The 13,891-nt window shown below is 39.3% G+C and overlaps 1 protein-coding gene across 3 annotated transcripts in view; it reads right to left on the bottom strand.

Annotated features, from left to right (window-relative positions):
* The window catches only part of LOC141795137 (heparan-alpha-glucosaminide N-acetyltransferase), a 38,400-nt gene extending 25,183 nt beyond the window's left edge, over positions 1–13,217 (bottom strand). The window contains exons 1-7 of one of the 3 annotated variants that reach the window (XM_074675916.1): positions 13,136–13,217; positions 12,781–12,875; positions 10,721–10,836; positions 9,754–9,872; positions 8,322–8,391; positions 8,150–8,216; positions 3,455–3,531 (exon numbers count right to left, since the gene is read on the bottom strand). In XM_074675916.1, the coding sequence (XP_074532017.1) occupies positions 3,455–3,531; positions 8,150–8,216; positions 8,322–8,391; positions 9,754–9,872; positions 10,721–10,836; positions 12,781–12,875; positions 13,136–13,217 (626 nt within the window). Of the gene's footprint in view, positions 1–3,454; positions 3,532–8,149; positions 8,217–8,321; positions 8,392–9,753; positions 9,873–10,720; positions 11,026–11,109; positions 11,184–12,780; positions 12,876–13,135 lie in introns of those variants that run through there. The other 2 variants (XM_074675914.1, XM_074675915.1) reach the window with 2 other exon arrangements.
* Positions 13,218–13,891: the final 674 nt, after the last annotated feature.

Genomic DNA, 13,891 nt, shown 5'->3' on the forward strand with positions numbered 1-13,891 from the left:
TACGCTCTGCTTGTGAAAGACGCCTGGAGCTCCCAGCCCAGCGCGGCTCTAAATCTCTAGCCAGACTCTTCTCCTCTGTTGTTTCCAGATGGTGAATGAATTACCTAACTCTATATGATCCACAGAGTCCCTTTCTACTTTAAGAGATGTCTGAAGACTCATCTGTTCATCTGTTAAGCCCTTAATCTGACCTTTCTCCCTTTTGTCCTCAGGGGTAGAATGAGTCAGTAGGTCTCAGACCAAGTTCTTAGTGAATTTTCAGCACTAATTACTGTATGTTGTGGAAGGTTGAAGTATATTGTTGCAGCAATTAATTGTGGCTAGCCGGCCACATTATTCTACATTATTCTCAAACAAAATTAAATAAATAATAATAAAAAAAATCTTGCACTTGATGGCAGCACCTGCTGCCAAATAACTTGTAGCACTTTTGTTGCACTAACTAGGTTTTTTTCCTTCTGTCTAAATTCTTGCTTGTGTTTAATGCGTTTTGAACAAAAGTGTCTGCTAAATAAAACTGTAGATCTGCAAAGTTTAGAATCACCAATTAACCTGATGAGCATGGTTTTGGACTGTAAGAGGAAGCCAGAGAGTACGAGGAGAACATGCAAACTCTGCACAGAAAGGCGCACTTTACCTGAACCAGGATTTGAACTAGTAAACGTCTTACTGTGAGGCAATGGTGCTAACCTCTGCACCACCCTGCAGGCCTTGCTAGTGTTCAAATAACTAGCTTGTGTATATGTGCTTTGCTAAAATATGATCAAAATGTGCTCATATGTGGTCATAAATTAACAAGTTTCTTTACAGATGGTTTTAAGCTCCTGAGAGGCTACAGATCACCCAGAACTAAAAAGAAATAAAAGTCATAATTTGAGGAATTTCTGCAAGTGTAAGGGATAAAAACAGGAAGTTCAACTGCATAAGTGAAACTGTGGTTTTGAGAAAAACAGACATAGAAAGAAAGAAGTTAAAGGTCTGTCTTTACAAAGGCCATGAGTGTATGCGTCTGCAAGTGTCTGTATGTGTAACTCTCGTCTAGGAAATCTATGGTTGTCCTGCGCCCGAAGAGAACAACAACATGAACGAGCACAGAGGCGGTGATGTGTCGCGCACAAGAAGACTCAGACTAGGGAAATGACATGTCTAAACTAGGAGGAGCTGAAAAGAACGATAATAGGGTTCGAGGGACAAGATAGGGGGTTCTTTTACCCCAGCATATGTGTGATGACAGGGAAAGGTAACAGAACCCAGATCTATCCTATATTTGTCGGCTTGTAATCAATAAATCTCAGTACCAGTTGAGAACTGAATCGTTCTTTGTCATCTCTTATCATCATCAACAAATGCCAGGAAATAAGGTGAGGGAAAAAAAACACCTTGTTTCCAGCACTAGTGATGAATGGGGACAAAAAAAGGATAGGCACTGCACAACAAGACCAGTAGGGGACAGTAAGACAGCTATGGATGCCATTCATCGAAACATTGCCGGTTAGCATGGAGGATATTCAGTGTGAGCTGATTTAGACTACAGACAGATTCACTGAATCAGCATTTTGAAGGAGACAAGTGTTAGTGGCAAAATACCAGACCACTCCTCTGTCTCATGAGTGAAGATGACGGAGATTGACCATGTTTAGACTGAAAATAATAATGGACACAAACCTATCTTTTGGCATCACTGCCACATTTTGTAAAGATACAATCCACTGAGCTTTGAGAGCTTCATGTGCCTCTTCCTCCTTAAATTAGTTTTTAAATGTGTTAATAATCTGTTCCCTGAACCTCTATCCAAATCTATCTGAAAAGAGAACAGCACAGTAACAAAAGCACAGTGAATGGAAAATGTGACTGTCAGCCTTCGCTGTTAAATACATTAACGCTGGAATACATCACCAACTGAAATCAAACTAATCACAGATTAAAATCCTTCATTACAGAGGTCTACAGAGGTCAAGTGCTGTAACCATTCTTAGTCTGCCATGCTTTAACTTCCTGTTTGAACAGGTTTATAGGATTTGTTCTTTTTTATGTTAACGTTTTTTTTTTTTACTGTTACACTGTAAACTTTTGTGCCATTTTATGTTGTTCAAATTTCAAATATGAGCCCCTTGATTGACGACTTTTAACGGGATGTGTCCTTTGTAAACAGCTTTAGATTATTATTTAATATTGATCTAATGAGAAAATTTAAACTTGTATAAATGAAGACTTAATGAGGAGGCATTCCCAGGGACGACTTCTGTGTTTGAACAGCTGTTGTAAACTGGATCTCCACTGACATGTTCAGCTGAAGGTCTCCATTTTACAGGGTCACTCTTTAAACTGGAACACCAGGAGCTGACAGAGACACAGTCACACTGTCAGGCTCAGAGAAGACCATTGTTTAGGAGGTACTAAACCAAATCCATCACAGCTGGGGATCACCTTATTAAGGACGGAGGGAGGAGGAGATAAAAACACTGTGGATGCTCCACCAATCAGAGATGTTCAGCTTGAATGCTCCACCCCTCATGGTTCCGACTACTACCTCAAGACATTTAATACCTTGTGGTTGAAAAAGCACCTTTAATTTTCTGATTCACCATTATCTTCTCTAAATAAAAATATTTCCCCTTCCTACATGTCAACATATCAACTCTTAAACTGAGCCCAGTCCTTGAACTTCCAGCATTAACCACTTGAAACTATGCAGTGTTTTAAAAGCACAATGGTTTCAGATGTTTTCCTCTGTCCAACAGGAAGCCGCAGACAGAGGAGATGCCAATCGTGTCCTGTGTGCTGCCTTTGTGCTGCTGCTACATCTCCCTTTCCATTTTGCCAGGAGATCTATGGCTGTGTGGATGTGTGCTGATATGTTGAAGGTATTATTACATCAATTATTTGGTTAGGGGAGGTCAAAGCCACACCAGCATCCTGTTTCCAGCGAGGCATGCTTTGTCTCTACCCCTCGGCCACAATTAAGGCCAGCAGAGAGCCCAGATTGAATCACATACATCAGTCCTGTCCCATAGAAACGCACTGTTCCAAACCCGTGATGGACTCGTATCAGGAATCAAGCCCACAGCTAAACTGCCTGATAACAAAAGCTTGAGGGATTGTGTAGCCAGACTGTTAGCCCTGGATTTATTTATTATTCTAGATCTTAATCAGGACCGCTCAGACTGCTCTAAAATGAATTAACATGTGAAGGAGACACATGTGGTGACTGAGAAGTAACATCTGGCTGTGAAAAAAAAGAAGCTAAAGATTGGTGTGTCTAGAGTGTCTGTTTTGACTGAAATTGATTGAGTCAGCTTGTCTAACGTGACATCCACCTATGACAGGCTTCAAAAATCTGCCCCAGAAACCAATGGGTGACATCACAGATACTATGTCCATGTGACACATAGTCTATGGTGGTGACAGATTCATTAATGATGAATGTATGTGTAGTTGTTGACAGTGTTCATACCCTCGGAAAGTGTCCAAAGAGCTCAGACGTGTTGGTTTGGATTTGGAAGTGTTGTGCTCGGCTTCAAAAGCTTCAGCCTGTGGACACAATGATGAGACAGAGACAGAATAGTGTCAGAACTTAGGTTTTTAAGAAAAATGACTTAATATTATGGCAATAAGAAGCAGTCAACATCAGTTTACTCATGATGATCTAGGTCAGTGTTTCTCAAATTGTGGTCTGCAGACCACTAGCAGTCCACCAGAGCCCACTAGTGGTTCATCGTGTCTGTGAGTAGAGTGTTTAAATGGAACACAACAAAACATTGAAAAAATAACACAAAAACAAAACAAAACAAACCAAAAAAAATCCCAACAACACGAGTTTGTTGGGATTCACAAAAATGTCCTTAAATCCCTCAGGAAAACAGTCAAGCTTAAGTTACTCTATTGACAAGCCTATGGGCAAAATCATCATGTATCAGTGGCTAAAGACGAGGAAAGCAAAAAGGAAAATCAATGAGGAAGAGGAAACATCCAACACTGGGCAGGAGGAGGTCCAGGGATCGGATGATCCACTCACAGTGTAAGCTAACAGCACGGAAGCTAACATGAGTGCCACAGTGCCAGTAGTACCAGTGCAAGTTTGCCTTCATCTAGCAACAACTCTAAACCAATGTGTGAAAACTCAACCTGGACATGAAAGTCCACTTTTAAAGTAAAATGAAAAATACCAAAGACTGTACATACAATTTAAATTTTTGGACTTTTCCAGGACTTCTCAGCTCGGTGGTTTGAGATTTTTTTTTTTTTTTCGGGGGGGGGGGGGGGGGGGGGGGGGGCATCAGTGTTTCTCACACTTTGAGAAACACTGATGTGGAGAACACGTTTTTACCAAGCTACAGCTTCAAAATATGAAGTCCTTGTCAAAGTGTAAAAAAGTGTTTAAAGCTGCACTTTCCAAAGTGTCCTGGCTTCAGAAACACCAAAAACCAAAACAGCTGACCTTTACAGGAAGAAAAAAATGTTTACAGTCTGGTTCAAAAGACACTTTTGGTCTGAGGAGTTAGTTTCTCTATCGGCACTGAATGTTTTCAGAACTCTTTATTTTTTAAGCTAACTAACAGGTTTTGACCATATAAGGGCATGACTGACTTGACTGACAGGTGGGCACCCTGTGGCTTTCTACAAAGAAGCTAAAGGCCATGTCCATATGTAGCCGGGTATTTTCAAAAATGAATATCCCCCCCTTGTTTGTTTTTAAAAATACTTCTGTCCCCACGCAGCAGGTAAGTCCACCGGTGAGTGCGGCTCCAGGCATGCCAAACCCATAATGGGCAGTATTTTCCAGACGTTAAACCCATTTCAGCCAACCAGAAAGAGCCATTATTTAGCTGTGACTTTTAAGAACTGAAAACTCCATTATTATTGGCATCCACAGGAAACCATGAAACCGGAGTTTTCCAAAATCTTCACTTTGGCCGGAGTTTTTAGAAAACATCGTTTTTGGTGACGTAAAACTGCGGTTTCGTGTGGACGACAGGCGTAAACGTATAAAAATATATGTGTTTTCCTAAATACCCAGCTACGTGTGGACATGGCCAAAGACCTGCCCCTTTACCTCATCCTAACTCAAGCAATGCTAGTTCTGCTACATCCACATATCATACAGTTTATGATTTGTACACCTGCTGCATCACATGTTCAGCAAACATGGAGAAATATAAGAAATTATTTTGGTTCCAGACTACAGTGCACATGCACATTAGCACATAGGCTAACATTAGCTACATTCACAATACAGACTGGTAGAAAAACATTTAGCCAAAACATACTGAAAGTATGGTCAACCAGGCTGCTCCTGTTAGTCAGGTATTTAAGAAATGTCTTCACATATTCAGAGAGGCATCTTATCTTCCCAAAAACAACGGGCAAGCTAGTGCTGGTCAATAGGGTGAGAGGATAGTTTAGCCTTCAGCTAAGCACTCAGACATTAAAGTGTTTGCCACCATTACCACTTTGATGTGCAAGTATTTTCAATGATAATATAATTAGCCTTCTGATTCTGATAAGAAATCTACAACAAAATTCTCCCTTCTTTTTGGACAAACTAGTTATGGCTATGTTATGACTTCATTTCTCTCCCTTACATCATTGACATTATAGTTTGCACCCTTTGTTCTTTAAAAAGGTTTGACTTCAGAATTGAAAAGACTAGACTGTCTGAAAACAGAGGAAAGACCCCCAACATTATCACTTATCAGACAAAAATGAAATGAAAACTTGTCTGAAGTTTTTCTATAATTCTCTGAGAACAAAAAAAGTTGACAAACTCCAAAGTGCCTTAGGATAATGTGGGTTTCTATCCGCCCGGGTCAACTCCTGTGCTGTGCAGTGGCGCCTCCACTTCCTCTCCTCAGTGAAGGCAGCACAGAAATGACTCTGGCCTGCTGCCCTCTCAGTTGGATTAGCCTAACTCTCTGGCCTCCACACAACAGTTCAAAGAGCCAGATCAGGAAGACACCAGGACTAATATGTTATGATGGATCTGCATGCCATCCACACGGCAGATGGAAAGCAAAGACATCTTGCTGGAAAAACTGAGAGGAGCCATTCATGCTCACCAAAAATACGCAGCAACTCCTGCCATCCAGCAAGATTAATGGACTGATACAAAGCTCCACTGCTGCCACGTGAGTCCTCTGTACAATTGGCTCTGCTAACATTTATATCAATCATTCCATTACTGTCTCCCAAAGGGCTCCATGACTGGAGTCTCAGAGCAATCCCAGCCCACAAAGATGCTCAGTGAAAATAATGCAATGTAACGATTGGATCACACACTGCAAAAACTGGAATTTAAGCAAGTGTTTATGTCTTATTTCTAGTAAAAACATCTTATTAGACTTAATATGAGCCACATTCACCTGAAAAGTCCACAAAAATGTCTTATTTCAAGATATTAAAGACATGAATGCTGCCTATTTTGTTTGTAAAGGGTAATAAAAAAATGTGCCAGTGGCAACAAAAACATTTATGTATTTCTTTGTCTTCAGAGATTATCCTTTTTTCAAGAAACTTGAAGTTATTGCTCTTACCCTATAGGCAGATATTTTTTTAGCCATAACAAACAATTCAGAAGTCATTTTTGTCTTTAGATATCATCACCCTTTTAAAATAATGGCCTAAGTAATTTTTTCAAGCTTTTGGAAAAACACAAAAAACTCTACCAAATACAGAGCATATGATATTCAATCATTTCAATCAGAAAGACCTTCACAGTGAATGATTGTTGACATGCAGAGAACATTGTGTGTCAATCTTGAAACATTAAAGAATAAAGTGACTTAGGTCAGTTTTTCTAACATTCCTGTGTAACGTAGGTAACTTAAAACCTGGCTTAAGCTGACCTTTCATTCCATAGAGCAAACTCCAAACTGAAATTACCTTGAGTTGAATTAGACAAACTTCAGGTAAATCAAATTAGTCAGGAGGCAGTCCCTTTCCTCACTTCTCCAAGTTTTCTTTGCTGGTTTTTATTGAACTTAACCCATTTCCAACATCTAGTTTGGACAACTTTTTGAAACCCTGACCATTAACTGACTTCTAATTCCATAAAGCGAACTCAAAACGTGAATAACTCCAACCTAAATTAAACAAAAGTCAGGTCAATCATACGCTGAGTAGGCATACTCATACATCTCCTAACAAAAAGCAAAAACATTTCTTTAATTTTAAAACTTTGAGGGGGGTTATTGCCTTGTGCTCATTCATGTTTGGTTACAGGAATAAGAAACCAGGAACAGGTAGCTAGCTAGAAGTGGCTAAAGCTGTAGTTAGATTTTAACTTGTGAGAGTTAGACTAGATTACTACACGACATTACCCCATGGCCTTTATGATAGTGAACCTGATCACTCACAAGTAGAAACTGATTCAAGAATCATGTTAACAGCTTCTTCTGTACTTAAGTTTCTGTTTCTTCTTGAAGCAGCTGCCATCATGAAAGCTTGTTAAACTGCCCAAGTTTCACATTTTATCCCAAATAATAAAATTTTTTGACTCAGGCCAGAAATAAAATGGCCTCAGTCACCCTCTTAATATAGGTTATTGTCCTATAAGGCGAGATTTAAGATTTAAGCGATTTTACCAGAGATGGCCAGCATGATCAAGAGATGATTTAAGCCAAAAACTCATTTTCTTTAAAAAAAATGACATAGGCCGTTATAAGGCGACAGTATCTTAAAATAAACACATTTTTGGACTTGTCAGGAGAATGTGGCTCATATGAAGTCTTTTACACCATTTGAGCTAGAAATATACTTTAGATAGATACAACTTGCTTAGATTCCAGTTAGATTTACAGTGCAACAGAGCTGAGTGCAATACATACATACATACCTAAATAAAAAATAAATTACTGAATAAATAAATAAACAAGTTAATTGAACATTATACATTCTTGAAGTATATTACAGAGGTATTCATCCTCAGATGCACACATTGGGTTGAACATTAGCATGGGTCTCATATTTAATCCTGAACAAACTGAAAGCTCTAAAACCTGCTGAGACTACAAATTGAAAATTCATTTCAAAATTAAACGAATTAGACTTTTTGTGACTGATCTGAATCTAATAAACCAAATCATCCTCTGTTTTTACTGATTTGATTAACATACTTATGAGAAGCATTAATAAGACGAAGCACATTACTCACATCATCCACTGAGTACTGTCGGCCTTGGCAGCAAATGGTCTTAATAAATTTTGATGTACAACGGCTGCTGTAAATTGGAGAGCAGGTATTAATCTGCCTGGTTATGATGTGAAGTAATCAGTGCAGTTTGGTCTTTTCATCGTGGAGGATGGAGTAAAAACTGTAGTGGTACCTGTAGATGTGGGGCACCCCGATGAATACAAGAGAAATAACAGCGAGTAAGAGAGCTGCCACCAGAAGAGCTGGAAAAGAAGAATAGAGAATAAGAATAAATTTTTATCAGTGGTGTTGAATTTTTTTTTCCATTTTTCTGAATCATGTGTAGATTTATTTACTCTTTAAAAGCGACTCAGGCTCCATTTCAGTCTTTTAATTTCTCAAATTGAGTCAATTTCTGGACTTGCCTGCTGAATGTGGCTCATATAAAGTGTAATGAGACATTTTCACTAAAAATGAGACACAAACGCTTGCTTGGATTTTAGATTCTGCTGTGTAATGACTCTAAAAATAGAGTTTGACATCATATCCTGCAACCATCTCACTGTGTAGCGTCATGTTTGGAAGAAATGCAACATGAGCAGAGCTGATCACTCCTTTCGTTGCACCATTAGAATAAGAATGTCACAACAAAATGAAAAACTTTAGTCATGTTTGTTCATATTTGGATGATACAGAAACTTTCAGTACATATAATCTTTAAGGTGTGTTGTGGGATAGATCACACATATGATCTGTTTGAATCATTTATATATATGAAGGCATGTACTCGGTAATTATTTAATTATTTCTCTGGAAATTTGTGCAGTCACCAATTTGTGCAGCTAATGGCTACTTGGCCCCAAAGCCTGATCTCCACTATAATCTGAAATATTGCTAAGTAGAGGGTGCATTATAGAGAGTGATGCTTTTAAAATCCCATTACGCCATAATCCTTCCACGCTACCTAATGTATTATCACAATCCTCCATGCGTGGAGCCAGGCCTCCAAAACAAACAGAAAAGCTTTCATTTAACCCTTTTCAAGAAAGCTCGCCTCACTTAATCAATGCACGCGACGTCCCAGGAGGAAGAGGAGGAGATGCAGACGAGTCCTGTTTTATCAACCCAATGAACTCAAGAGCACTTCAGAGGTTTGACCTGAGCTCAGGTACGTGTTCCTTCACCTGCTTACTTCAGCAAATTACTTGAAACGATACATTATTTTTAAGTTCTATGATTCTGCACTGCAAAAAACTGCAATCTCATCAAGTGTTTTTGTCTTATTTTAAGTATATTGTCTTTTCATACTCGATATGAGCCACATTCAACTAGTCAGTCCAGAAAAGGATTTTATTTTAATTTGTTTAAAGACAAAAATGAGGTCTGAATTGCTTGGAAAATTTTTAAAAAAATCTACCGATGGAACAGAAATTTGCTCGAAATGTTGCTTAAAACTGGAATAATGTCTTAATATGAGTGACTTTTTTCTTGATATAAGACATTTTTCTGGACTGGTCAAGTGAATGTGGCTCATATTGAGTCTAAAAGGGCATTTTATACAGATAATAAGACAAAATCACTTGATAAGATTTAGTTTTTTCCAGTGTGGGTTTATGAGCACTTACGCAGGTATGCATTGTTTGGTGATTTCTCCACAGTATGACTGCAGCTTGGATCACTGGAGGCCTCTGGCATGTGGATCCAAACAGTGTAACGACCACCTTCTCCATACGTCTGACTCCACCTGCACTCAGTGAAGCAGATTACAGACACAAGCTGGACCTAGAAGCCCATGAAGGTTCAACAAATCTGCTACTGGAGCTCCTCTGGGGTTAGATTTCCTCAGAGTCGTCCTGTAATTCACTGTGTAAAGGTCTTCCTCTCTCTGTGTGATGGTTTTATAACATCTATGAAGCTCAGGAGCACCATCTACAGTCTACAGAGTCAAAGTGCACCCCCTTTGTCAGGTCACTGAGGCTCAAAAGCAGTATTGCTCAACTCTATTGATCCTCTGCAGGGATGATATACTAGCTATCACTCGGAGTGCTTTTTCAAGGGAAGAGGAGAATCAATGAGAGTCAGTTTGGTTAGAGACCTCAGCATTGATGTAGGACACAGAGGGCCAGACCTCTGAAAGGTCAAGAGAAAGCACAATAAGCCCGTGTTCCAGTGGGGAATCTCACTGAGAGGTGAGGTGAACCCTTAATGAGGAACCCTTCACCTGGGAGTCGCCTCAGTCTGAGTATTTACACATACAGCTGCTGTCTCCTACAGAAAACACGCTCTTTGAGGGTCCCTAAAATCAGGAGGCTGTGAGCTTTAACAAGACCATTTAATCAATAATGTATGTCAAGTCTTATTAAGCCCAAAAGGGTCTTAATCAATACACAGGGAGGGTATCATTAAGGTCCAGAAAGCAGGTCACGATTGCCCCCCAGCTCTAAATAATCCCACAGACTGCTGATACAACCTTTAGAAGACACCAGGCTGAGTTAATACAAGCAGACAGGAAATGAATACATGTTTTACTTCTGAGGGTTGCAGGTGAAATGGGTGTTTGTATAATGCACATTGTAGTTTTAAATGAGTTACCTGCAGAGAGTTTCATTCCTGCTCCTCACTTGTATTGTTAAGGTAAATTTAGTGCTGACGACTGCAGAGTCATTCCCGCTGCTGGGTTTCACTGTGACCATGTGCTGATACACGCACTAAGAAAAGAGAAAACAGAGTGAATGCTCTTCATGCTCAAACATTTTGGATATACATTCATTAGTCTGGGCCCCTCGAGTCACACCAAGGGCTGTTGGTTAGCTACATAAGTTTTGCAAGATGTAAAATGCAATGAGATTAGTTGAGCAAAGGAAAGGGGGAAAATGGAAAGGAAAAGGAGACTATGCACAGCAGTAAACAGGCATGCACACGTCACAGATGGAGGTGTGTTGTGACCTCTAGCTCTCCTAACGAGCTCTCACACAGCTCACCTGTCCTCAGTCCACCCAGCTGCTGCTCATCAGCCTGGGGAGTATTTAAGAGGAGGATCTTTCCCTCAGTTAGGTGTGTGACACCAAAGAGCCAACACCTTTAGTTTGTTTCTTTTGGTTTGTCGGGTGAATGTTTTTGGGAGCAAATGTGTATATCAGAGAAAGAGGGTCTATATACAGTGGGGAAAATAAGTATCTCATCTGACCAGACAACATTCTCCCAGTATTCTACAGGCTTGTCAAGATGCAAACTTTAAACCAGCTTCAACATGCCTTTTCTTGAAGAATGGAGTCTTGCGGGCTGAGCGTCCATAGAGGCCATGGCGGTGGAGTGCATTGCCTATTGTTTTCTCTGTAACAATTGTACCTGCTGCCTCCAAGTCTTTCTGGAGCACTTTCAGGGTGGTCCTTGGCTCGTTGAGTACTCTTCTGACTATCTTTCTGACTCTCTGGTCAGAAATCTTGCAGGGAGCTCCTGTGCGTGGCCTGTTGATGGTAAGGTGGTGCTTCTTCCACTTGTGAATAATGGCCCCAACGTTGCTGACTGGAATATTTAGGTGCTTTGGTATAAGTCTGTAACCAGTTCCATTCTGATGCTGAGCAACAATCAGGTTGTGAATGTCTTCAGAGAGCTCTTTGCCTTTACCCATCATGAGGTGTTTCGTATGTAACTTCTTGGTAAAAAAAAAAAACTACCTTTTTTATAGGACCATCAATTTGCTCTAGCCCAGCTGATGTTGGTTTGCACTAATTGAAAGTTCAAGTAATAAATACTGACTGATTTCAGGTGGTATGGTGCATTTCCTTGCCAAAGTATACGGTCTTTCCATGGTGTGTTCAATACTTTTTCCTTGTGTTATCGTACTTAATTCACCATAATCATTATTTATGGACCTGAACGTTGTGATTTCTTTTCATGTGTGGATTATTTGAGTTAATACCAATGTCTGGGAGAAATTTTGATTGAATTGCATCTTTGGAAATAAATGTAATGAGAAAAAAGTTGACATGTTCAATACTTGTTATTCCCACTGTAAGTGATCTGAGAGGGTTGATCTCAAAGGAAATCTCTTTTTGCACTTGTTTAGTTTCTAGCATCAAGACATTATTCTTATTTCAAGAAATTATACCAGCATATTTTTTTTAACCCCAGTGAAAGTTTCTTTCTGTTTTTTTTTTTTTACCCTTGTGACTGATTCAGACACAAGTTAGGTCTTTTAATGCGTTGAATTGAGACATTTTTTCGAGACTTGTCAGGTAAATGTTCCTCACTCAATATATCGAAGATCACAAAAATGATTTATGAGTTACTAGAAAGATTTAGAAAAGCATGTTACTATCAAGTCAACGAAGAGAAACAGCATTTTTTTATTAACTTATTGACATTGTTGTCACTGTCGCCTGATACATTTTCAGACTGATGTGTATTCAACAGGCACTCTGCCATGTCTGCATGTGGTAAAGGCAAACAACGTAATGCACAGAAATAATTCTTTACAACAGCATACATATGTCTCATGGTAGCTCAGTCACAGTAAAAACAAATACTGTGGTGAACACATCCTGTCAAGTAACTTTGCTGGCTTGTTTATATCTTTATGAGCAGAGGAACAAAGATAATCAGATCATCAGATAAGTAGATGGAAAAACAGTCAGTTCATATTTTCTCACCTTGTAGCAGAAATCTGACGTGTACAAGACCTGCACCTCTTCTGTCAGCTGGTTCTGAAATGTCAGTAAAGCCTGGTCCATCTTCAGGGGGGTCCCTGTGTGAAGTCAAAGCAGAAACACACAGACCATGGGACATTTTTATCATAACAATGTGTCTGTACTACTGATCGGTAACTGCTAGAATTCACGAGTTATAGTTAGTTTTGAATTTGACTGTGAAGACCAGACGCTGATTGTTAGAAATACAGAAATGACTGTGCTGCTGATTTACTGAATCATCTCTTCAGGCACTTTCTAAATAAATGATTTAAACAGATGAAACCAACGTCTTCTGTTCACCGTGTAAACTACTCACCTGGTTCAGAGTGTCCCCCATGGCTGCTGCTGAATAAAATGAATAAAGTTAGACTTGCTTGGAGCAGTCTCCCGGACTTCATGGTGATATTTGAAAACGGCCACTTTTACAGCTCTCCTTTATAACACTGACTGCTGAGTAAAGAGAGACCAAAGGGCAGATTATCTGCTGGAAGAAGAGTCCTCAGATGTTTGTGTATCATGAAGCAGGACTGCATAGTGAAGATGATTAATCTAGTTTGCAGCAAGATAATGACATAAAATTACCAAGCAACAGAAAAGAATAACCACATAAAACAGTAACGATCAGTCATTAAAACACTAAGCATGATATAAAAGTACCCAGGCTCCACCAATCATAGTTTAAATGATGGAGAAGAACAGCATAAAAATAGAGACATAATAGCTCCAATAAAAAGATAAAGGTACTTTGATGCTAATTAATGTGCAAATATCATGACATATTGTTTAGTTTGATGACAACAGAAGGAACAAAGCTGTTTTTCTCTATGACCTGCATGATGGAAATGTAAACCTGCTGTGTTAAGGTTGGGAGTCATTCCATATTGTGGTTGCTGACTGCTGCACAGCAGAAACAGAAATCCAAGCAAGTGTTTATTCTTAATAAAAATCTTTTATCAGACCTTATATAAGACACATTCACCTGACATGTCCAGAAAATGGTTTTATGTAAAAAAAAAAAAAAAAAAAACCTGCAAAATAAATGCATACTTTTCATTCCTTGGACCTCCTTAGA

Source organism: Halichoeres trimaculatus, unplaced genomic scaffold (genome assembly GCF_033239565.1).
Source record: "Halichoeres trimaculatus isolate MK-OKI-2021-1 unplaced genomic scaffold, fHalTri1.1 fHalTri1_scaffold_8, whole genome shotgun sequence".
Taxonomy (NCBI): Eukaryota; Metazoa; Chordata; class Actinopteri; order Labriformes; family Labridae; genus Halichoeres; species Halichoeres trimaculatus.